This window comes from Calonectris borealis, chromosome 29, assembly GCF_964195595.1.
Source record: "Calonectris borealis chromosome 29, bCalBor7.hap1.2, whole genome shotgun sequence".
NCBI classification, from domain to species: Eukaryota; Metazoa; Chordata; class Aves; order Procellariiformes; family Procellariidae; genus Calonectris; species Calonectris borealis.
In genome coordinates this window covers 2067302-2091596 of record NC_134340.1, presented here as the reverse complement: position 1 = coordinate 2091596, position 24295 = coordinate 2067302, and the positions used below count along the sequence as shown (strand labels likewise).

Genomic DNA, 24295 nt, shown 5'->3' with positions numbered 1-24295 from the left:
TTGCATCCTCTGAATTACACCGTTCAACCCAGGCAGGCAAGCTTTTCCCCGTCACCTCCCCAAACACCCAACGCTAACAGCAGGAAGGCCAAGCCCAGCCCTTCCCTCACCAGCCCAAACGGATTTTTCACAAATACGCCGCCTCCTTCCCCACCACCGATCCGCACCTTTGATGTTAACGACGCTTTTTTCTTTTGCTGCTTCAGCTTCTGCTGCGCTGGCTGGGGACTGGAGGATTGGTTGTCCGAGGACCCTGGGGACATCTGGGGAACAGGATTGGTTTTGCTGGGCAGCGGCGAGGAAGGGGGTGCCGGCACGGTTGTGGAGGCAGTCACCACAGGCTGTTTCTCCTGCATGAACACTTCTATCATGGTTGAAGTTGACGTGAAGGCCTGACGTTTGGTGAAGGGACTATGCACAGAAGAATCTGCTGGGTTCTTGAGATCTACCAGGGGAGAGAGAGTTGAGTTAGCAGGACTCGTTTCCTTAAAACTAAACCAAGTCCTGACACTTCTCAGCATCAAGAAAAATAAAATCATTTCCACTACGACTCCTCCTGAACCCTGTTAAAATCAGAGAGCAGAGCACCCCAGCACGTCCACCCCACCCCTGCGCTCTCACCACCATCAACACTGAGCCTGTTAAGCCCTTCTCCCCTCAGCTCCTTCCACCACCTCTCCAGGACAAAGCGAGCTCGCACAACAGAAGTCCTCCATCCTCCAAGAAGAGCTGGACTTCGGAGTCCCTTGTGTGGAGGCACTGCACGTCAGAGTCCTGCACGGGCCTGACGCTGCTTCCTTCCCCCTCTCTGCCAACATTGCTGCATTTCATTGCCTGCTCTTCCCCCTGCCAGTGGTGGGTACCCTCCAGGCAACACCACTGCTCGGGGCTGCCCACCCTCAGGTCTTTGCACAACTGCACCACCCTCCTCCTTCGCCTAAGCCTTACCGCTGCTTATTAAAAAACAACTCCTATTCTCTCTGACTCTCCTCTGTGGCTCCTTGTCTGAAAAGATCAGGAGCTGCCAACACTGACTGTTACTAGGACAGGGCTCGATTTTTCTTCAGCTTAGATTTGAACCAGAGCCATTCCCTATAGCAAGAAATAAAACGCACAAGCTGAAAGAAATGGCACTAGTACTTGACCGCAGCAGGGCTCAGCATCTCATGTGAAAAGCAGGAGCCTCTCTTAATCACTGTTTATTCCCTCATGCCAGCCCAGAGGTAGAGTTACTTCTTGGCATTTAACAGTCACCAGAATCCCATTCCTTTAAAAGATAACATCAGGTCAGCAGCGAGATGAGACCGACAAGTGTTGGTATCCGAGAACTATTCTTCAGAGGTGCCCACTTTTAGACCCCTTCTCTGTTACACAGCTTTACACCAGGAATTAGTTCTGCACGCTGTGAGGGTCTCGGGAATGCCAGATCCCTGGCCCTGAAGCTGGCTGGAATGACCAAGAGGCAGATGGATTCAACTGCTCCAAGTATAAAAGGAACAGGGAAAGACTCACATGCACTATTACATTTTACTCTTACAAACTTGCACCCGTGGTTCTTGTAATTTCTCCAGCACAACTGGCTGGTTGCGAACTTGTGATCTGGCCCTCCACTGAATCCCTCACACCGCTGCTTGCAGCGCGTTTCTGCAGTTCTGGGAGAACACGCTCCCCTTTGCGGAGCCACGCTGCTTTTCCTTACCATACTGCACAAGGGTCGAGGTCTGCGTAGTGGATCCCATGTCCCAAGAAGAAGCAGAGGTGCTCCCACCAGCCTGGGTGTGCTGAGCAGCCAGCTGAGCCAGAGCCTGGGCCGTCTTGAACTGCTCCAGGAACTGAGAACCTGTGGTACTGCTGCCTTTAGCCTCCCCGACATCTCCAAACCCTTTCCCCAGCATGCTCACCTGCAATTTCAGCAACGAAATAACAAAGTCAGTGTCTCCTTTGGCTTGGAACTTGGCTCAGAGGACAGGTACATCTCTTAACACAAGCCTGAAGACACTGTACCCTGCTGCTTCTCAGCGGGTGCCTCAGCTTAACACTCCTGAGCTCCAGATGCACAGACACCGCTGGCCAGAAGAGCTCAGACCTCTCTCACAGCCTTTATCGCATGTGAGTGCAGGTACACTTATCTGTTGCCAAACCCGTGGCACGTTACAGTGTCATGGAGGCTTACAAAGAAAGTTAACAGATAGGATCTTTAAAAATGTACTAAATTATTCACACGCATTCATTTGCAATAAAAAAAGACAACCACCAGGAGAACTTGGCTTTACAGTAAAGGCGGTTTTGAAAATCCTTCCTGAACCATCTCACCATTAAGTACCTGATTTTTATTTCTTTTGCTGAAGTTACACAAAGCAGCATCTGCCCAGGTCTGTGCACATCCCTGATTCAGATTCAAAGCCTCCTTCCTCCACCTGTCAGTAGATGCCACTATTCCATCCCACACCAAACTCCCCACCAGCTCCACTTCTCAAACTGTTGAATTTGCAAGCCCTGGACTGCAAGAGTTTTTCCTTTCCTCTGAGCAGGAAAGAAACACATGTCGCAAGTCTGACAAGGGCAACAGGGGAGGAATTATCCCAATTATTTCTAATTAAGCAATGGACTTCATGCCTCTGTATTTAGAGCAGGCTGGCAAATATCCAAGCGGAGGACTCTGCCACCCACAAGAAGGGAGCCGGTGTCAGAACTGTATTTCCCGTATTGCCCAAATGCAGACGGGGAACGCCAGGGAAACCAACGCCTGCCAAAACCCGCACGCTGGCGGAGACCAGCATTTCCTTACCATGCTGTGGTGAGAGAAGGAGTTACCAGAGGCAGGCTGGGATATAGCACTCTGCTTGGAATTGCTGAACACCAGCGGCTGGGCCAGGGAAGGAGCCTGGGATGACTCCAGGTTTGTTGACTCATTCTCCATAGAAGACGGCGTCTTTCCTAGCAGGACTGCAAGATCGATTCTGGGTAAAAGAAAGAAGATGACCCACTGAGGTTAACACGGGCTCTGTCACACCCCTCACTTCCATTACAGAGGTATTCTACCTCCAGCCTCACAACTTATAGCTTTTACTTTATAAATTGAATGAACCTGCAGAACATTAACTCACAACTGCCAGTAGCAACCTCAAAAGGACAGAGACCAAGCAAGATCCTGCACGGCCTTCTATTTTAAAGCATGTCTTCCATTAATTTAACGCAGCAAAATGCCGCCAAATCTGAAGAACCAGCAGCAGAGCCTAGGAAAGCTCTAATCCAGGATTAGGACCCGGAAACTCCTAACTCAACTCTTCCATTTAAATCCATCTCATCTTATTCAGAGCTGCTGCATTTTAGCTAGCTGGCAAGGTTTAGTCCGAGATGGCAAATTGCTCTGGGACTTGTGTGCCACTTTTCCCATGTAAACAGCACCGCCATGGGCTATCACCTCTGTCCAGCTGTGATTGTCACATTCTCGGCAGGCAGAGGCACTGAAGACACATTGGAGGCGGTGAAGATCTTCGTCTCAGACAGCTGAAAGATTAAAAAAAAAAGGGAAAAAGAATCCAAAAGTGAGAACAGCATCTCAGGACTCAACGTAAAGCACACAAACATTTGAGACAAACAGCCACAGAAAGAGTCAAGAAGTTCAAGTGTTTAGTCTTAAACTTCTCTAACATTTGTCTCCCATCAGAATCAGCTTCTATTTAATTTGTTTCTTCCCAGGCAAGTGCACAAATCACCTGCCAGTGGAAAAAAAACCCAAATCCTTCCACAAATTTCCCGTAGTCCACAAATCCACTAAGGCTGCTGGGGTCTTCAGACAGGTGCTCTGAATTGATGGTACGCAAAACCCACTACACAGGTAGGTGCCAGCATGGCTGGAGAAGTCAAAGAAAAAAGCTTCAGACCCACAGTTAAGCTTCCAATGATCCTGGCCTCACCTGGATGATCTGTCCAGAGACCAACAGATCTACTTCAGCTATGGAAGGGAAAATAACATTGCTCAAAAATGAATGAAGGGGAGGTTTAATGACCACCTTTAGTGATTTAGCCTGGAACATATCTGAATATGAACAGCTTTTATTCCAGACTGCCAGCAACTAAACTGCAAGAGTTTAAAAACAAAATCAGGAACCCCTGGGAGCATATCACACACACTGAAGGCAAGAAGGGCTATCAAAGGCTCTCTTCAAGCAGAGACCTGACTGAACAGACAGAGAAGCTGCCTGCGTCTCCAAACACAGCAGGAGCGCTTCCTTCAGACGGTGCTGGAAAGCAAAAGCTTTCCTTTCGTGCCCGTTCTGTAGGCTTAGCAAAAATGAGCATGCAAAACTAGTAATAATACTAAAAAAGCCCAACCCTGCTCCCATCACAAGAACAGAAGTTCTTCCTTGATTCAGAGAAGGACTGAGGCCCATTTCAGAAGAAAGTGATAGAGAGGCATTAAAAGCAGGTGATAACAGTGTCCATTCTCCCCTGAAGGAGATGCCAGGTAGAGAACGAAAAGCAGCGAGACACGTCAAAGAGCAAGTCAGAAGGTAAAGCCAAGAGCTTCTGTTCAACCCAAATCACAAGGACCAGCAGATTCGTGCGTGACACACGCATAAAACCGCTGCTGCCTCCTCCACGGCACGCGGTGTGGCTCAAAGGCAAACTGCCACTCCACTGGGGGAGCAGAGCAAGAATCTTGTGTGGAGTTAGCCCAGTTTATGGAAGAATTCAATCATGCAGTTGCAGGAAATGAGAGGACCAGACTCGATGCCCCAGGAGATCCGTTCCTGTCTTGGGCTCCTACGCCAAGCTCTACTACACATGTACTTTAGAAGCGGCGATGTTTACTATTCATCATAGCTCCTGGAATTGGGAGCCTGGCTTGGGCTGTGCCCACGGTTGGGGGAGGATGGGCTTCATGCTCCTCTCATAGCCGCGTGTGTACAAGCAGGACAGCAGCCTGCCGGCAGACGCACGGAGGAGCGGGGTTCGGAGAGTACCTACATCTTCATTCCAGTCCTCCGTGCCCCATTCTTCTGTCGCTGCCCTCCACGCACCTACAGGGATAACAACAGGTAGAGAAGTTACGCGTGCATCAAAGCTCTACCTTCAAGAGCCGAGGAAGCACCGGGGAGCTTTGCAAGCAGCTGAGAGGATTTCTATTTGCCAACCAGACAAGTGAAAGCAGTCAACCCCAACCCACGATTCATGGGCAAGGTATCGCGATGGGATCGCCTCAGCCTTGCTCGGGCAGGCTAGGCTGAAAGAGAGGGACCGCTGGGCTGGCAGTTAGGGCAACGCACACACCCCGACACCGAACAGGGAAGCTGAGCTTGGCAAGGAAGCCCCGGCAACGTCCCCAGCCTCCTTGTACCATTTTCCTGATTTCCCCTCGTATCGCAGTAGCTGCAAGTTTCCGCACCCACGAGCAGTTAGTGTTACCCCAGCAGCTCAGACAGAGCACCTCCTTCGGGGGCTTCCTGCCAGCTCTCGTGCAGGACCTCACCACCCAGTTAAACCTTAAGTTTCTATAAAACCCAGGGATGACTGAACCATTCACATGGCTAGTCTTTTTTTTTTTCTTCCCCGCCCCCCCCAAATTGCACTGCACCAGGACCTCCTGTGCACAGGCAAATGGGAATCAGAAAGGAAAATTCAAGGCACTACGCAATTCCCGCATTTTCTGTGACCAATTTCTGAGATATGTTCAAAGTGAGTAGCTTAAAATATCAGGGAGAGAAGCAGGAGATTTCAGCCGCAATCCAGCACAGCGCAATTTGTAAGAGAGCAAAATTTACTGGAAAAAAAAAGTTTTGCCTGGCCGCATCTTCAACTTGTTCCGTCCCTCACTTCCATCACAGTTTAACCTCAGTACTTTGAATATTAAGTGGCGACTTCCGAATCCATTAGACAACTTAAAATTTGGTGTGGGAGGAGAGCAGGAGCATTTTACATCCCAAAAAAGTCAAGAGCATAAAACCAGCCCCATTTTGCGCAGCTTGTTTTCAGCCCATGCAAACCAGATCAACAAAACCCGATACAGCCAACAGGGTTAACCCTGGAGACATTTACAAGGACGGAACAAGTTGGCATCAGCCCTTTTATAAGCTGGAAGCCTTTTACTGCATAAAAACATAGCACGTGGGGAACGAGAACATTGTGGATTCTTCTGCAGGGCACAATCAGGCTCGCTGAGATTTTGGGGGGAAGAACACAGCAGATCTTCCCATATACGCTTTAATTATGAGGCCAAAACATCCAAACAGCTTGTCTAGAAGTGGGGGATTTAGTGCATGAAATAAGCATATTATCAGTGAATTATTCTTTTTTCATCGTTATTTTGTTGGGTGTTTTGTTTTGCCTGACAAGTTGAGCCAATTCAAGAAGCCTTCCTGGATTTTTTTTTTTTTAATATTCAAGTTAGAAATACAGTTATTAATACAACATGACTTCCTCGAGTGCCAGGAGTCTCAAGGCACACTACTCTACCCCTTCTTCCCCAGCCAGAAGCATCACGAGGAGTTCAACACATTCAATGCAAAACACATCTGGGGTTTAAAAACCCAGATTCCACCATTCCTTAGATTTTTTTGTGCCCTCACAGCAGTCGTGGGAAGGCTCCTTTCCAGATTTTCATAGATCAGAAAGATCCTACCAGCTCATCCCTCACCCAAGAGGTGAAGCGGGAGCTGGAGGTACCTGGGTCGGCTGCAGTGGGCAGGGGAGAGCAGGAAGCCAGGAGAGTTGCCCCAACAAGTGTTTGTGCATGTAGGAACACGGCACAGGGCTCCCTTAGTCTTGCTCGCTTGGGGAAAATAAGAAAAGCAAAGCACGAAAAGCAGAAGGAAATCCTGCAGATGAAGAGCAGCCATAGATGGGGCTTTCCTGGCAAGTCTAATTCTCAAGCACCGGACACCTATTCAGCACGGCCTGTGCTCCCTGAGCACGAAGGGGCAGATGGAAAACCGAAGACCTGTGATGTACAACCGGGCATTGGCCAGAAATGCTCCAGAAAGCTTCCTAACCAGCAGAGTGTGTTTAGTTTTTTTTAAAGAAACCAAGTGTATCGCTCTTCATCAAGCTCTTCCGAAGGGGAGAGCTGCGATGCAAGCGACGCCCTGACACTTCTAACACCATTTCAGAAGTGTCTTCTTCTGAACGGCAAATCCCCCCTCTCTGCTTTAAGAAAGTCCTTCAAAGAGCTGCTGGTCTTTAAGCTCCTCAAACCAGCAAAAGGGGAAAAAAATAAAATTAAAAGTCAACAGGCATTTACAAATACGAATGTGCTGAAGAAAAAAATCCCGTTGCGTCTTCAAGATTTTTTTTTTTCCCCCCAAATACACTATCTCTTAATTTTAAACTGGGAGATGAGCAACCAGCTTGCTCCTCCTGCGGCCCATCAGGCGATCTGCCGCTGTCTCAACGACTGGATACACCCTCGATGCCCCAGCCTGGAAGGGTGACAGAGCCAACCCCCCCCACTCTGCACCTCAAAGGAATGTAAATCCAAACAAAGCCAAAGTGTGGCAAAAACACAATGGCAGCACTGGAGCAGATGGCCTTGTGCTGCCTGCAGGAGTTAAAGATTAACCCAGAGGTGAGAACTAGGAGATGCTCCAAAGCAACAGAAGCACTCCCAGTACGGCTGCCTCCGGATCCCTGCAAAAGAGACTCTACAGCCTCAACACTCCTCCCGTCCCGACCTTCAAGAGCAAAGTGGGGAGCTCCTCCTGAAGGGCCCTTAGCCTCAACTTCCCGACCTCAGGATAGATGGAGGAGACGTTAGTCAAATACGATTTTGGCCTTGTTATGGACACCGATGGGATTCGGTAGGTATAAAGCAAACTGAGACATCTCTTGGCTTCATAAGGCATAAGGGTGTAAGAGCAGGAAATAAAGCGGCCAGGCACTGAGCAGCTTTGCCACCAAGCACCCCGGCCATCTCAAAATCCACCGTCATCTTCGACTGCAGGGCAGGTCTGCCCAGGTGAAGACGAGCAGCTGGGCAGCAAGAGCAAGCCAAAGCAGCCCTCAAGCGCACCGCTCGCCCAGAGGTAGCCGCAAGCAGAGGCAAAGCACTGGGACAGTTTAGCCGGACGAATTCCCCTCGCAGCAGTGTTTCGACCCGAAGCAGAAACATAGCGGGGAGGCCGAAGCGATCGCTGCAGAAGCGAACCGCCGCGCTGAGGAACGGCACGGGGACGATGGCAAGTCACAGCTTTCTGGATGCGAGACAAGTGGAATACGACTAAGCTGCCTCACGCTTCCTCCCCTCAGGCGGGATACTCTGTCATCAGTGCTGGGGACACGGAGCTGCTCTGGGTACCGAGAAGCAGTGGCTGAAGTTAAAATTTACATAATCCACAAGAATTTGGGTTAACCTCTCCCAATTTATATTCAAGGTGTCAGCATTAGTAAAAGCACAGTCAGAACAAACGTCAAATATTCATTAAAATGAACAAATTAAGAGAGAGAAGAATGACATATCCACAGATATTTCAGGTTTTTTTTTTTAAAAAAAAGCTATAAAGTAAAGGTATCCGGGGCAGTTAGTGCACCTGGATGTATCGTACCAGGAGCAGTGTCAAATTTTCGGGGATAATTTGACCCCTCACCCCCAATGAAATCAAGTCCTGAAACAAAAAAAAAAAAGAAAAGAAAGACAACCAGTGAAATTTTGACTTAAAGAAGTGAAGGTGAGTTTCATTGCCCCCACGTACACCAGTCACATTGTACCTGTGGATATTGTTAAAGAGATGCCTGTGGCTACTAAAATGGAAACAAAACGACCACGCACGACAGAGGTGAACAGCGTAGTTGCACGATAAACTTTACAGCTGTATCGTAGTACTAGACCAAATTTGAGTTGTTCCGCCAAAAATCTTCAGCTCCCCCCAACCACGCTCTAACCCACTCTCTTCCACAATTCCACACAGAAGTCCGTTCAGACTAGACAGTTAAACTTCCAGCACGTAGAGCTCATCCACTCCCAGCCCCTTTTCCTGCAGAGACAAGCGTACCCATTGCCCTTAACACATGACTACACTGCTCCCTCCGGTATTTAAAACTCCATTTCTCAGTCGGCCAGAAGATGATCACTCAATCTGCTAGTGTTTTACAAAACCGTGGTTATTTTTTTCCCCCTTTCAAAACAGCTCTCCGTTTTCTTAAAAAAAAAAACAAAACAAAAAACCCAAACCAAAACAAAAAACCACCAGAACACAAACCAACCAAAAAATCCCTACATTAAAAATGTGTAGCAAAAGGTATCGGAGTTTACTGTACTTTATTTCTCTCTTTCCAAAGCTATCAGTTTTTCAGCAAATACAAGAAATGCAGAAGTGGCCTAAAGCAACATTAATATGGCTGTGAATGCTTCTCATAACCAAGATGTGGTATTTACTTGAATACTCAAAAGTCATGGAAAAATAAGTTTGACTTCATGGTGGTGCAAGATTGCTCCATAAAAAAACCCAACACAACCACTCTTAAAAAACCCACACAAACAGACTACTTACGATTAAGGATTCTCTCTTGCGACTCTGTCCAGTTACCACACTGCAAAATCTGAGTTCACTTGTGTCTTACAATAGTGTGCATACTTGAAACAAAAAAAGGTACCATTTTTCCAATGCAAGAGAACGTGCAAGGGCAGATCGGTGTTCACGAACCGCCCTCTGAAGAAACGTTTGCTTCCATCAGGCTAGCGATGAAGATTTCTTTTCAGCTTAGCTTTCTGTAGCAAGGTCTCACCCTACAGCACTTTGAGCAAGATGACCGTGAAAGAGAGAATGCTCCCCATACCGAAATCAAGAGCAAGACATCTGAACTCCAAGTAATATTCTCTGGAGGATGCACCAAATATCGGGAGAACTTGCATGTGCTTACCACGCTACAGTTTATAAAAAAAGACTTTTCCAAAGAGGCAGCATGGTTTCTACTGGAAAACAAACGGAGGCAAGTGTTTCTGTGCCTCTGTTGGGCAACAGCACCCACAAGCTCACACCAGAACAATCATCCAGCTCCCCGTTTCCAGTGCGGTCACCCTAACAGATGCAAAGGCACCTCCGGGTGCCAAGAAACAGGGTCACTGAAATCCATCTCTGAACCAACAATTCGTTCCTCTGCGCGAGTCAGAGACCTACCCAGAACCTCCTCAGTGCAACTGGATGGACACAAACCCCGCTTACCCTCTAAATACAGAACAGCCAACGCGCGCGTGAAGACCACTTACTTGTGCCATCATCCGGCTCAAAGCTGCCAGTGTTGTTCCACGTGTTGTTGTTGCTATTCCCGTAGTTCTCATCCGCGCCAGCCGGCTCGGCATAGTCAGCCGGGTTGAAAGTTCTGCAAGAAATAGGAAGATGAATATTTTTACTCCTTCTCCCTAAGCATTTTAAAAGCAGCTGATTTTATTCAGACCATGACACATCTCAAAGAGTCTCAAAAGACAGTTCTCTCAGCAGAGGGATGCTTCAGCTACATCAGCCATTCCAAATTTAAGTTAGCATGATGCAGTTTTGGCTTTATTAATAAAAAAAGGAAAAGCGGAACACAAATGACCGACACAAACAATACTATTCATGCACAAAGACTTTTTATTTTTGCTGTGGTTTGTACCAGTGAAACTTACCCCATGCCTTGGGCAGAAAATCTTCCCCCTCGCCTTCCAGAGCCACCTGTAAAATATACACGCACGCACTGCTGAGCATCTCTCTTGGCTCTGCATCACCGGGAAAAGAAACATTTGAAAAACATATGGAGTTCTGATGCCCAGAATACAAAAGTGATGAGGATTTTCCCGAGTTGATGGGATTTCCAGCAGCGTCTTTATATGTATGGGAATGACCTCAGCTGGCTGGCGGTATAATTAGCGATGCATGATTCCAGGCTCAGATGAGGTTTCCAGCTGGCACAAACCGTAAGTACCGGACCCCAGGTTCTGATTTCTGCAGTGTGTGGCCTCAGCAACAATTCCTGAGCAGCACAGATTTTGTGGAAAAATGAATTTCTGCCGCTGAGTATTTAAAAACCAAGCCAAGCGTTTGCACAGCAATGGTGCTCAGAGACACACATGCAAGAATGAGGAGGATCCAGATTCCGTTGCTAACAAGCAATTGGCCCACCTGCCAGATAGTCACCTTAGTTTTTTTAACTTCCCATCTCCCTACAATAAAGTCCTATTTTTTTCCAACTCCGTGGATGGGATGCAAGAACTAGATACTGTTTCTAGCATGCTTAAGATGGGAAAGCAAGGAGTAGGCACTAAGTGTAAGCGTAAGAACAGAAAAATCAAATGCTTATTTTCAGTTTGGCAACTCCTCCCATAGAGGAGGCTTTCAAACCTCACGGAGGAGATGAATTACGTTAGCGTATCCATCTCCTCCCACACCCCCTGACCTCAAACCCCATGTGTACCTCGGCCTCGGCCACGTCCCCGCCTCCCTCTTTCTGTGCCTCTTCCAGAAGATCCTCCACTCTTACCACCGTCTAGTCCATTCTCCTGGCCCCGAACTGAAAGACAGAACAATGCAAAGACAATTTCAAGGTTCATCCTGCTTTAGGGAGGATACTAGACCAGACCTCAAACACCGAAGCGCAGTGGCTGTGCGGGAGACCACGCCGCCCAACACTCCCGTAACTTCTTTTATTTAAGCTGATGGTCTTGAGAATATCACCCAAGGAATCATCTCGGACAGGGGAGCATCAAACAGATTGCCACACAGATGTGTCTGCCCAAGAAGCTTTACTGACAGCTTTCACGCAGCACAAAGTGCCTCGGTGTGCACCGTGACAGTTACGGGTGTTATTAAAGGGCAGGTCCATACACTCTCTTCCACGGCTGGCACCTCGCCCCCGCCTCGGTGGCCCGCCACGTCGTCTGCTGAAATCCCGATCCCTCTCCCGGTTTTCTTTGCTTTCTTCACTGGGTTCTGTCTGTCCACTCTCCTTCTGTCCCGAGACACCCTTCTTCTTCCCGACCATTTCCCAGGAATGCTGAGGGTTTGCAGAGGGGAAAGAAGTTAATCATAGTTTGATCGATGCAAGACGCAAATACACACATATTTAAACAGGCTACAGAGAATATAACAACGGTCTCCACAAAAAATGGTTTCCAGCCCAATTTTTTTTAGAAGAGTCTATCAGCCTACACACAGTACAGCTTCTTCCTTCAAGGAAAGCTTTCTTACAGCTGACTGGCACGCAGCCTGAGGTAACAGGAGATGAGTTATTCTATTTCTGCAAAGATCTACTAAACTTCTTAAATAGAGTGGGCATAATACTTACTCAAGTTCAAAGCGTGGATAAAATTACCCTGTTTAGGGGGAAAAAAAAAAAACCTGCCACTTCATATAGGTCACTGTTTTGGGGAGCTTTCAGAATAACCCAGGTAAATGTTCCAAAGTGCTCTGCAATCAACATTTTGGGTAAGTTATTCTCTCAGATGCAGAGTGATTTAACAACCCCCCTCTCCTAAACAGCAGCTCACAGGGAGAGGAGTATCACAGAATTTATCCAACAGGCAAGTTCAAGTCATCCCAAGTTCAACTGTAAGAAGTCAGGCATGCCTCCAGCTTACTGCCATGGACCCGCACTGGTTTATTTTATGACAGTCTGCAGTGGTTTCATACTCTTAAACTGGTGCTGCACGCTGTTAGAACAATTAAAAACAGTCACAAGTCATTGACGAACACCTGAAAACATAACTGGCAGACAAGTAAACAGCTGGTTTTGGATGGCGACATGCAGGGACAGTGACAAAAAAAACCCAGAGAGGCACAAACTGCCTTCAAACCCAAGGCTTCTGAAGTCTCTCTCCATAGGTATCTGGCTTAGAAAGAAATTTAGGAAAATATTTACTTTGAATACTGTGATTTTAAGCCAAATCTAACCCAATCCTGAGATCACGCCAGCTCCTTTACTGTTTGAAATACAGTACGTTACGAGTAACTAGCTCAGCAGGTGAGCGGTCTTCATCAGCATGGGAGTATCTGAGCAATTAGCAAGTCTGTTTCTTATCAGAAAATCCCCTTTACGGGATTGCTGCACCAGCTGAAGCCAGGCCAGAAGCAGCTCAAAGACCGTTGCCCAATTACAGCGCAGACTCGGCCCGCGCTCAGTGCTGCGGGCACCGGCCCGCAGGCCCCCCCATGGCACTGCAGGCTGGAGAAGTGGCAAGCACAAGAGGGCTTTGCTCTGCCAACTCCCCTGCTGCCTCTACAAGTCTTCCGCAGGAGCCGTGCCTTGCCCTGCATCTCACGCCGCTGGGCGTTTCAGCTGCTGGAATAAAGAAGGTACTGCTACGTAACGCGGTTTGCTGCACGCCATCCTGGATGCTATTTTCGTGAGCAATGTGTTTATCTAGGAAATGCAATTGTTGTGATGGCAGGAGTTTGTCGTTTAACTGGAAGCCACCAGCTACAAGGAAAATAGAGTCACGGCAGAGCTTTGCCTCAGCGACGCGTATTTATATCATCCCCCTTTCTAAAAAACAGCTATTTTGTTCAGTTGTCAATGGAAAGGGCTCTCTAAAGGCAAGGAAGAACCTTATGTGCGCTGTAGTGAACTTGGCCGGTGCCAAAGCTAGCAAAGCACCTGATGTTGGGGAGCAGCCACGTTACACAGAATATAGTCTGAGCTGTCCAGCTCATCCATCTACACTCAGGGCTAATAATGAGAAAAAAAGAGCCAGCGCATAGTTTTTGAAGTGGTATTTAGAGCCTCAACTCTACAAAGAGTTGAGTCCGCTTCAGCCAAACCAGGGTGCTGGGAGGATACGTTTGATCAGAGGCAGTTTGGAAGGATCTGATCTTCGTAGGCTTTTTACCAGGCTGTAACAGAACTTGCGTCTCTGCTGTCTTTGTCACAAAATGGGTGACATCCCGCACACCAGGCGGAAGGTTCCTCCTAAGCAAGTGCTCACTTGTTCTCAGAGCTGACTTTGGCTTACCTGAGACAGGCACCTGCGTGAGTGACAGCAGTCGAGCCTAACTCCACAGAAAACAAACAGCAAAAAGACCCCCAAAAACGTGGCAAGGGCAGCGGCACACAAGCCAGTCAGCGCATCACTACGAAGCAAATGTTTAGGGCCAGAGACACAAAACTGCACTACTCTAAGAGAAATGAACCACAGCTGACACATGCCTGCCTTTCAACACAGGTCATTCAGCCCTCGTGGGAAAAGGTACATTACTCCACACTCACGGCAGTGTGGAAGTTTATACAGATGCCACTGTTGTCAAAGCGCTTGGATTCAAAAGGAATAGGAAGTAAATGATTTATTGCATTTTCCCCTCTGTTCCTTTGGGTCTGCCGGCCACGCTCGTATTCCGTGCAAGCCTACAGAGAGCAGCGTTAAGAAGCCAGGACACGATCACACTTTACATGCTACTTGTGGAACTAGTCAGTCAGTTAGGCTCTCGTTATCTAGACGTTACTGTACGTCTCGTCTCCAAATATGCAGTTACACTGAACTAGGCCTCACCAGATTTACAGGACCCAATCCTACCGTGTCCGGATTGCCCTCCAGCAGCACGTTGATGGCTCTGTTGACATCTCCGTTGCAGTCATGCAGAGCAATCACACACTCGTCCTGGTTCTTGCCTGTGATGTCGATCAGCTGTAGAGAAGACAACACCACGGTCAGCATGTTCCAAACCAAGAAGGCACCGAAATCTCTACGGACCTCTTAGGAGGCAAGCAAGCTGAATCCCACACCAGAAATCCTACAAAGAAATGTCAGGGTTTGGGAGTCTCCCCAGCCTCCCTCAGCTTAATTATGTTCCCTCAACAAAAAGTAACTGAGGGTGGGAATTTCGGAGTTACCGTTGTTTCACCACAACCCAACCTACGACCTCCTTTTCTCAGGATAACACCGTGCCCTGCATTCTGGGGCGCAACACGGCAGGCACTAGAGCCCCTGAAAAAGAAGCCAGCTCAAGGAAATTCAGGGACCAGCCAGCTGCGTCCCTCCCAACCCCCACAGCATTCACAGTACTCTCGACATTGATCTCGCCTTCCCGTCAGGGTTCACCCTCACTTTCCACACTCACTTGTTTCACCTTCTCCTCGAAGTCAGCGTCGTTGTGGTCCGAAATCATCTGTGCAAGTCGAATCTGTTCCGCAGTGGCCTAAAGAAATCAAATGGAGAGAGTGCACGGTTAAGAGTGGCACATTTCCAACAAACCTTCCTCCAAAGGCCATACCGCTTCCCTGAGATCTCTGGAAAGGAACCAAGATGATGAAGAGGAGGCGCAAACAAGGGACAGCAAGAGGAAAGCTTCAGAGAAAGTCAGACGGAAGAGGAGCGAGCGAGGGGAGTCTGGAAGAAAGGGATGTACCGCTGGATGGCCTCGCAGCACCGGGTGAGCGACAATCACCTAAACTACATCCATTTTGAGGCAGACCTCACCACCACCAGAACATCAAGACCCACTGCAGGCGGCTTCTCAGCCACCTGCGTTCATTAAAGTGAACAGGGAATGGTCAGATGGAAATGAAAACAAATCTCAGCCCCGGCTCCCGCTCGGAGGCACCGATGCGGAAATCCCACCGTCAGTGGCTGCCCAATTAACCTGGCTCTGCGAGCAGCACGCGGGAAGTTCGTTAGGCCAAGCCCAGCCGTTAGCGCTGGGCCAAGCAGGAGTGCCAGGTCTCCACCTCCAAGCTAACTGGTTTCCATGGACGCTGCCCTTACCTGCGGCCGCTGCTTGTGCTGTGTCTGGCTCTGTGTCTGTGTCTGCTCCCAGTTCCCCCGGGCTCGGTTAGTGCCCACCGATGTCATCATTTACAGTATATACAAATAACAGTATTTACAAGGTAGAACTCTGTGGTGGGTCAGGGGAGAAGAGAGAACAGACCGTTAGAAACTGAAAACAAAAGGCAGCACCAAGACTGAACGATCGCGTGGGCGAGGCAGCCAGTAAAGCCGTCGTGGGCCCCCACCCTCCCCGCTGCTTCCCCAAAAGCCACAGCGGGCCAGCCTACCATTTCCACGTGCCCCCAAGACAAAAAGGCCACTTGTACTTCTCGAGGTTTCTCCACCGCTACCACGGCGGAGCGCTCCGAATGAAACACCACCTGCGTCCAGGCGGGAGCAATCGGGACCCAGGAGCAGAAGTACGTGGGGTAAAGGGTTTAACGACTCTGTGCTAAAATGCAAGTGTGTGAGCGGGCATGGATTTGCCATGACAGGGGCCGTAAGAGGGCTACAGCGATCAACTGGAGCAAGGAACATTTAAAAAATGCTCTAAAGAAACTTCACTTTGAGAGCAGAACATCTCAGAGCCTCAGACACCATCAGATACTTCCCCTTCTCCTTTCTTGCCCTTAAAGCAGGGCAGGGAAAGCAAAAACGCTCCCGTAGTAAGTGGTGCTACGGGTTTGTGGGATATTGTTTTAAAAAAATACCGCCCTTGTAGAACTGCCCATTTTTGCTTGCTTCAATTATTCCCCAGAACTGGAAATATGAAGTTTTCTTCTACTGAGTATTCTAGTTTTAAAAACTACCAAAAAAGTGAACTAGATGTCAACAAGGAATAACAGCCAGTAACATTGTTAGGTAACTGCTTGAGGCAAAAAAAACCAATAAGAGTTCAGGGCATGGAGCATCCAAAGCAAATGGAGTTTTATAACCTCACACTGGGCTTCAGGGGAAGAGCCCAACCCGGACGGTTAGAACGGGATCAGCACCGAGTAGTTTTACCCTGTCGTCTCCCAGACACAGGGGATGCCAGGCACATCCCATGGCACTCGGCAGGACTTGCTACTTCTGAGTCCCCGAAATCTCAATAATCGCAAACTTCACATTTTCGGATTTCGTTAACAAGACTGCGATGCCTTCCTCCAAAGCAGCAGAGTCTGCTCCAGGTGCTGGTGCTGCAGGCAGACGCTCGGGAGAGGGGAAGGAGCCACAGACAGAGCGTAAGAGCAGGGAGGAAACGCGAGCGAGAAAATCCGACCTGCAGTAGATGATCTGAAACATTGCTTGTGAGCACCAACGTGGCAGCACAGAGCAAGACCTGGCGTGCAAAGCGGGGAAAGCTCAGAAGCAGCGTTAGCAAACGGCCCGGTAAGAACCGGGGAGTCTCTTGTCAAAGTCTGCGAGCGGAGGGCTCGACCAGGCTGAGAGACCTTTCCCTGAGAGCACGGAGACCCTAACGTCACCTCCGCACCGTGGCTCGATGGACACACCACCGCTCCCGCTCCCATCAGCGTCTAGTGTTCGCTCGTAGGCAAGTTTTCAAATGCAATTGCTCCTGCAGCTTCCCACAAAGTTCGCCCTTTGGGGCCACCCATGCCTCGCAGCAACTTAAAAACACAGTTTTGCAGCTCTACAGTGCCAAGCTACCTGTCTGGTCACCAGGAACCCCCGAGGCGTGTGTGACACCGAGCAGATTTAAGGAAGAGCACCAAGCCTGGGCTTCACCCAAGGCAGAGCAGACCAAAGCCTCCTGGGCTACGCAGCCATCCCTCCCACGCTCCACGCAGGCTCCTTCCCCACGGTATTTATTTTTGCTCTCCACCACTACATCTCTTCCAGTTCTAAGTGTTTCACGCACAAACAAGTTGTCATATTAAACCAATTTGGCAGCAGAACTGCAGGCCCAGAGGGAAGCAATCCTGCGCGTTTGCAGTAACTTAATCTGCAATTTCAATAGGATACAGTTCCAGCAGTCTGCTGCTCCGAACCTTTGTGCAGTGGCTGGGCATTGTTCAACAGCTGCCACGCTCCGCTCTGCCCAGCTGCGTTTCTGCCACAATTAAATCATGATTATTTTTTCTTTAACATGCAAAAAAACCACAAGAGAAAGATCTATTATCGAGATATCAGCCAGGCCCTGACCCTGCTAAGACCGTCGGGTAAGCGGGCGTCCCCCACAACACCCCACGCGCTGCAGTGAGGGAAGAGGACCTGGCCGCTGATAATTTATTCCTCAATCATGTAACTTCAGTACAGCTCACGGGCAACATTTAACTGCAAATCTTGGTTATCCTGACACTTGAACTGGCCCTGCGCGGAAGTAACAACAATATGAGTTTACCGGTTCAAAGCAGTTTTCATCAAAAGTGTTTTACCCTTTTTTTTCCCCCCCAAAGAGCAAACCCATATATATTAACCACGAAGAATGTAATAAAAAAGGGCGACTCCAGCCAAAGGGAATCGTGGCTGATCCACACCAGAGAAACAGCGTCAAACCGGGCAAACGCTTACGTTTCAAGACAACGGGAAAGCGATGCATTCGTACAGGATTTAGGGAAAAAAAAGAAGCTTCACAGCTACAGGTTACAACATCTTTTCTTCAAAGAAGCTGCAAGTAAACGCGACGCGCTTTATCATTACCCTTTTCCTTTTCAGACTACACCGCTACTCGCCTTCCACGTCTAGAGAGGAGAGAGTCTCGGCTACACGAAACATGAAGTGCGGAGTCTCCGGAAAAAGAGGTGATACAGAAACGTAACGAACTGTTCATTTTATTAGAAATTTCAGGTAAGTTACAATTTTAGAACAAGGATCTGTCGATCACATCCACTATCCCCGGCTGTGTCAGACCTGCCGGCTGATGCCGGGCAAGTCCCGGCACATCCCAGCCTCAGTTTCCCTTATCTGTTAATACAGAAAATTGGTATTTCCATCCCCCTCCAACAAAGCTTAATTAACACGTGCAAAAGGCTCCGAAGCTCCAACGGAAAAGGACCACAGAGGGCAAAGCATTTGGAAAGATTTTCCTGCAAGGTGGGACAGAACAAGCACCCGAAGGAGCCTGACACAGGCAGCTGGTTTATCAGCGTTACGATTTTTCCTCCGGAGCAAACACATTGCGGCTGCAAACCGAGTAACTCCCGTGCGTGCAGAGTACTAGATTTTGGGGGGATGCCCCCGGATATGCCATCAGAGACCCCAGTTGGGTATCGATGTGCAGCGCTTTATTGGGAAGACTCACCGTCCGGGACACACAGGCAGAGCACCCCAAACCCGCACAGGGGCACACGCCACGCACGGGACCTCGAGTGGGGCAGACGCTCGCGGGCCGGGATTGCTCCAGGACCACCAAACCAGCATCGCCCAGGAATTTCGCGTGGGCCGCCGGGACCCGCCCCGCACCGAGGGGCCGCCGCCGGTAAGGGCCCCCGGGGCGCTGCCGAAGAAAGGGAGCCGGAGGCGGGCCCGGTCGCACGCGAGGAGCCCCGGGAGCACGGCGGTAGCGGGGCAGCGCGGCCCCCATTGTTACCGCCAGCAGCGGCGGGGCCGGGCGGGCCCCGGGAGCACGGCAGGGCCGGAGCCGCCCGGTCCCGCGGCCCAGCAGGCCCGGCGGCCCAGCCCGCGGCACACAATGGGGGCGAGCGGCCGGAGGGGGGCGGAGGGGGCCCGCGGGGCCGGGCGGGAGCCCCCGCGGCGGCGCGGCGCCAGGCCGGGCCCGCACCCGGGAGGCGGGCGAGCGCGGGCCGCTTCCGCCCTCATGGCCGCGGCCGCCATTCCCCCCCCTCCGCCCGCCTCCGGCCCGCCCGCCCGCCCTCACCTGCGGCGGCCGCGCGCTACGCTAGCCCCCGGCTGCGGCCCGGCCCACTAGGCCGCGCGGGGCCCGGCGGCGGGGCGCGGCGGCCGCCCCCGGAGCGGAGCGGCGCGGCGGGGCCGGGCGGGCGGCGGCGGGGCCGGGCGGGCCGAGGGGCGCGCGGCGGTGGCGGGGGGGGCGGTGGGAAGGGGGGGCGGGATTTAAAGGGGCCGCGCGCAGTTACCGGAGCCGCCGCCGCCTCCGCGCAGCCAACTTTACCTGGGTCTCACCACACTGACAACTACCAGCGGCGCCCGCCCCCATCACGTGACGAGGGCGCGGGGGCGGGGCCAGCGCGGCTTCACCCACGTGACGCGCGGGGAGCCGTGGTGGGGGGGAAGCGCTCTCCTGGCGGCACTGGCGTGTGACGCGCCGCGGCGCGCCGCGTCACGTGAGAGCGGATTCTTTCCCTGTCACGTGGTGGGGGCGCGGAGCGGCTTCGGCGGCCGCCATGTTGTGCGGCCCCGGGCCGGGCCGGGGATGGCGGGGTCCGGCAGCAACTGGCTGTCGGGGGTCAACGTGGTGCTGGTGATGGCCTACGGCAGCCTGGTGAGCCGGGCGGGCGCGGGGCGGCCCAGGGGGACCGGGTCCCGGGGGACGGGGGGACGGGCCTGACGTGTCCGGGCGCCGGGGCCCCCCAGGAACCGGGCCCGGGGTGTCCGTGGGGCTCCTGTGAGGCCGGGCCCGGGGTGTCCGTGGGGCTGGGCCTCGAGTGTCCGTGGGGCTCCTGTGAGGCCGGGGCCGGGGTGTCCGTGGGGCTGGGCCTCGGGTGTCCGTGGGGCTCCTGTGAGGCCGATCGTGGGGTGTCTGTGGGGCTCCCGTGGGGCCGGGGTGTCCGTGGGGCCGATCCTGGGGTGTCCGTGGGGCTCCCGTGGGGCCGGGGCCGTGGGGCCGATCCTGGGGTGTCCGTTGAGCCCTTGTGAGGCCGATCCTGGGGTGTCTGTGGGGCTCCCGTGGGGCCGGGACCAGGGGGTCCGGGGGGCTGGGCCTGGGATGCCCCTAGAGCTCCAGTGAGGCACGTCCCGGGGTATCCGTGGGGAACTCCGGTAGCGCCAGACTCGGGGCCCTCACAGGGCTGGGCTGCAGTGCCCGTGGGGTCCTGGCGTCTGCGGGGCAGGGAGAGGATGTGAGTGGGAGCCTCTGTGGAGGCTGGGGCGTTCGTGGGGCTGGCGCGGGTGTCCGTGGGGCTTCTGATGGGCTGAACAGGAACCCCTGTGCTTGCCGGGTTTGGGGGGTCAGTGGGGCCCCGTGGTTGCTTGGCCTGGGGTGTCCTCGGGGTTGGGAACAGGGTGTCAGTGGGGCGGGGCTCAGGCTGGCCGTGAGACCCCCAGGGTGCCGCTCGGTGCGCCTGAGCCCCGTCCCCGCTGTGCTGCTCCAGGTCTTCGTGCTGCTGTTCATCTTCGTGAAACGCCAGATCATGCGCTTCGCCATGAAGTCCCGCCGTGGCCCCCATGTGCCTGTCGGACAGCACGCGCCCAAGGTGGGTGCGCGCGGCCCCGCGGTGGGGACCTGCACCCACGGACCCGTCCATGCTTCAAACTCGGATGTTTCCAGGAGCTGCCAGCTCGGTGTGGTGATGGGCAGCTAGAGAGGGAGCGGGTTTATTTCAGAGTGCCTGCAGGACACGACTGTTATCATCTTTGTGATCCCACAAACGAAACGAGTGCGCTGTAAATGTTTAGGTTTTTTTTCCCCCGCTGTGCAGGATTTAAAGGAAGAAATCGACATTCGACTGTCGAGGGTGCAAGACATCAAGTACGAGCCCCGGCTGTTGGCTGAGGACGACAGCAGGCTTCTGCAGCTGGAGACACAAGGTACCCTCCCGCACCGCGTGTCAGTCAGAGGCCACCAGAGACACCATCCGGTGCTACAGCAGGTTGGTCCCCTGCAGCCGAGTTGCGTCGCTGGCCTCTCTTTGTTGGCTGTCCCGTCGCAACGTCGCATTTGGCGAGCCGACACGGGATGATGTCTCTGCACTCTGCTCCTGCCCGTTTTCCCCACCTCCCTCCCGCTGCCAAGCTTTGCCGAGCTTTCAATTTGGGTTTTCTCTTTGCCAGGCTGCTATAACTACCTGTACAGGATGAAGGCGCTGGATGCGATCAGAACATCTGGTAAGGGAGCTCAGGGCAGGAGTGGGAGGGGAAGGGTGGAGAGAGACCGTATGTGGAGGAAATAAGGGTGCGGCGCGTCGGCCAACAGCCTTGTGATAAGGCTCAAGGTCCTCGTTTGGAAATAGCAGTCACTTATCCCACCCGGGGCTGGCGGCCTGCGGGTCCGCTCTGCTCACGCGTTGGAAGCAGTCGCCAAACGGAAGCAGCGGATGTAGTGGGAGGTTTTAATTAGCCGCCAAGTTCTGACGTTGTCTGCAGGTGAACACAAGCATCTTGACCTGCACTTCAGGCGGTTGTGTTGTGCCTTTTTATTTTCCAGAAATCCCGTTTCACGCAGAGGGCCGGTACCCAAAGTCTTTAATAGGGAAGAACTTCTGTGCCTACCTGCTGGAATTGCGGAATTCCAGCACCTCCTTCAAAGGCATCCGCAAAGCCTTGATCGACACCTTGCTGGATGGGTACGAGAGTGCCCGCTATGGCACTGGGGTAAGCGCCGGCGCTGCATCGCCCGGCCCCCGCAGCAGCGCAGGGGGCTGTTCCTTGCGCTCCAGTCTGATGGCTGGACCGAGGTTGCGCTGTAACCTCAGCTGGGTTTTCCACGGTCTTTTCTGTTTGCGTCCAGGTCTTTGGAAAACCGGAATATCTGCAGTACCAGGATGCTCTGAACGAGCTGGCAAACATGTAAGTGTGACTGCCCGGGTGTGTAGCTGGGGTGCGGTGGTGGCTTCTTGGGCCCCAGCAGCCCATTGTGGAGGTGTGAACAGAGACAGGTTTTGGGGCAAAGCGCAGCCTCCGAGACGTGGGCTTTTTACAGCTGTCCGTCCTTCCAGTTTCACTTACTGCCGTCTCTTAATGCGTTTTGGGGTTTGTTACTTGGTCACAGTCCACGTTCCTGCTAGAGCCGGGAACCTCACGCGGGCTCCAGGCCTGGCACCCGCAGAAGCGCCAGCCTTGGTTTTCAAAACCGCAGTGAGCGCCGTCGTCCTGAGGGCAGATCTGCCTCGTGTCGGACAGACGGACGTGATAGTCGAGCGGCTTCTCCGGGGAGGGCGGCAGCTGTGACGGTGCCCTCTCCTCTCCCTGCAGGACCAAGGCCCGGGGAGGCAGCAGCCAGCGGCAGCACCAGTCAGCAGCGAAGGACCTCACCCTCTCCCCCGAAGTCTCCAACCCCGCCACCATCCAGGTCACCTACCTGCCTTCCAACCAGAAGAGCAAACGTGCCAAACACTTCCTGGAGCTGAAGAGCTTCAAGGACAACTACAACACGTTGGAGAGCACCCTGTGAGCCGCGCAGGGAGCGCTGCTCCGGGGACCTGCCGCGAGCAGAGCCCCTTGCTGGGTGCAGCTGGTGTCCTGGGCGGGTTTTGGCCGCGGTTTGGCGTGCAGGCGGCGTTGGGAGGAAGCGGCTGCGCTCTCAGGTTTCCCTCTTGCCCGATGTTGGAGATCGTCGCTCGGCGGAGGCTCCGTTTCAGCTGGTGGAGCTCGGTCCTCACCGGGAGCCCATTTCAAAGCAGCGCACCCGCCTGCTGAACCTGGAGGGGATCGGCCCGGCAGGCTTGGGACGCGCTTCAGGCTTGAGACTTTGAGTCTGGCAACGTCTTGGAGCCCCGGCCCTGTGAATAAACTCTGATTAGCTTTAGCTTATTTATAAAAGACATCGATCCCAGCCAGCGTTCTCCTCCGCCTGTCCTCTTTCCCCGTGACGGCCGGTGGGGCTGATCCTGTCTGTCCGTCCTGTCTGTGTGGGGCTCAGGCTCTGGAGCCGCTCGTCTGTTCTTTCCAAAGGGTGAATGCTCTTCTTTTCCCTGCGGCACCGTCGCTGCCTGCTGCTCTCAGCCAGGCGTGCCCAGCCTGCCTGTGTGCCCGGGCCGGGCACCGGGCTGCCTGGATGGAGTGTAAATAGTTTGGTGGCCAGTTCTCAGCCGCCGTGGCTGAGGTGCCTCTTTGGGCTGCGTTTCTACTCTTTCTCCTGCAACTGGGCATTTGGGGACGTCTCGGGCAGACAAATACCAGCTTCGAACGTCCTGTCTGTCCTGCCAAGGGGGTGTTTCCTCCCACTCTCACCAGCGCCTCGTGTGCCAGCGGCTGCCGAGCCCCCGGGGGGGTGAAAGCTCGCGGCCCCCAATTTGACGTCTGCATCCTGCCAGGCCGACGGCGGCATCCGCTGCTCACCGGTCACCGCAGCGTGTACCGCGTGGGGCGGGGACTCCTGCCCCTCGCCTGGGCCTCTGCACTCTTTTTAATTGCTGTTTAATAAAATGACAGTTACCCTGAGCAGGATGCGTGCCCTTGGCCTCTGACTGCGGGGAGCCCTTCCCTGCCGGATCCAGGCTGCGGCCGCCCCTGTGCCGCTGCCACGGTAACCGGGATGCCGGTAACGGGATGCCGTTAACGGTGGATGCCGTTAACGGTGGTGCGGAGGGTGGTTGCAGGGTCCCTGCGGCACCGGCCATGGCGGTGGCGAGCAACCAGACCCCCTCGCTGTGGCGGGAGGAGGTGGGACGGGGCAGGGGGTGGGGAGGTGGCTGTCCTGGGGCTCCCGGCAGCAGTTGGGGACAGTGGGGCGCAACATCCCCCTCGTGCGGGTTAAACCCTCGACCCCCCCAAACGCGTTGCTTTGGTTGCAGGTCCTGGCGAAGGGGGGTGCCTGCGCAAGGCTGC

The 24295-nt window shown here is 52.8% G+C and overlaps 2 protein-coding genes across 27 annotated transcripts in view; one reads left to right on the top strand and one right to left on the bottom strand.

Moving 5' to 3' along the window:
• UBAP2L (ubiquitin associated protein 2 like) overlaps positions 1 to 19826 on the bottom strand; it is a 30660-nt gene extending 10834 nt beyond the window's left edge. For 5 of the 25 annotated variants that reach the window (XM_075133419.1, XM_075133421.1, XM_075133423.1 and 2 more), the window contains exons 1-13: positions 18915 to 19211; positions 15024 to 15101; positions 14456 to 14590; positions 11799 to 11967; positions 11389 to 11484; positions 10604 to 10649; positions 10205 to 10317; positions 8529 to 8603; positions 4975 to 5027; positions 3425 to 3510; positions 2789 to 2960; positions 1700 to 1901; positions 168 to 445 (exon numbers count right to left, since the gene is read on the bottom strand). In XM_075133419.1, coding sequence (XP_074989520.1) covers positions 168 to 445; positions 1700 to 1901; positions 2789 to 2960; positions 3425 to 3510; positions 4975 to 5027; positions 8529 to 8603; positions 10205 to 10317; positions 10604 to 10649; positions 11389 to 11484; positions 11799 to 11967; positions 14456 to 14590; positions 15024 to 15101; positions 18915 to 19196 — 1785 coding nt within the window. In that variant the 5' untranslated portion in view covers positions 19197 to 19211. Of the gene's footprint in view, positions 1 to 167; positions 446 to 1699; positions 1902 to 2788; positions 2961 to 3424; positions 3511 to 4974; positions 5028 to 8528; positions 8604 to 10204; positions 10318 to 10603; positions 10650 to 11388; positions 11485 to 11798; positions 11968 to 14455; positions 14591 to 15023; positions 15102 to 15667; positions 15798 to 18914; positions 19212 to 19707 lie in introns of those variants that run through there. The other 20 variants (XM_075133432.1, XM_075133437.1, XM_075133433.1 and 17 more) reach the window with 16 other exon arrangements.
• A 104-nt stretch (positions 19827 to 19930) lies between these two features.
• On the top strand, positions 19931 to 23908 carry LTAP1 (lipid transport auxiliary protein 1). 2 transcript variants are annotated; one of them, XM_075133499.1, is made up of 7 exons: positions 19932 to 20072; positions 20902 to 21003; positions 21229 to 21337; positions 21581 to 21634; positions 21954 to 22120; positions 22257 to 22315; positions 22721 to 23908. In XM_075133499.1, the coding sequence occupies exons 1-7, from the start codon at positions 20004 to 20006 to the stop codon at positions 22917 to 22919; spliced, it is 759 nt and encodes a 252-aa protein (XP_074989600.1). In that variant the 5' UTR covers positions 19932 to 20003; the 3' UTR covers positions 22920 to 23908. The 2 variants fall into 2 exon arrangements, with proteins under 2 accessions (XP_074989601.1, XP_074989600.1); XM_075133500.1 differs by lacking the exon at positions 20902 to 21003 and having other exon boundaries at positions 19931 to 20072.
• Positions 23909 to 24295: the final 387 nt, after the last annotated feature.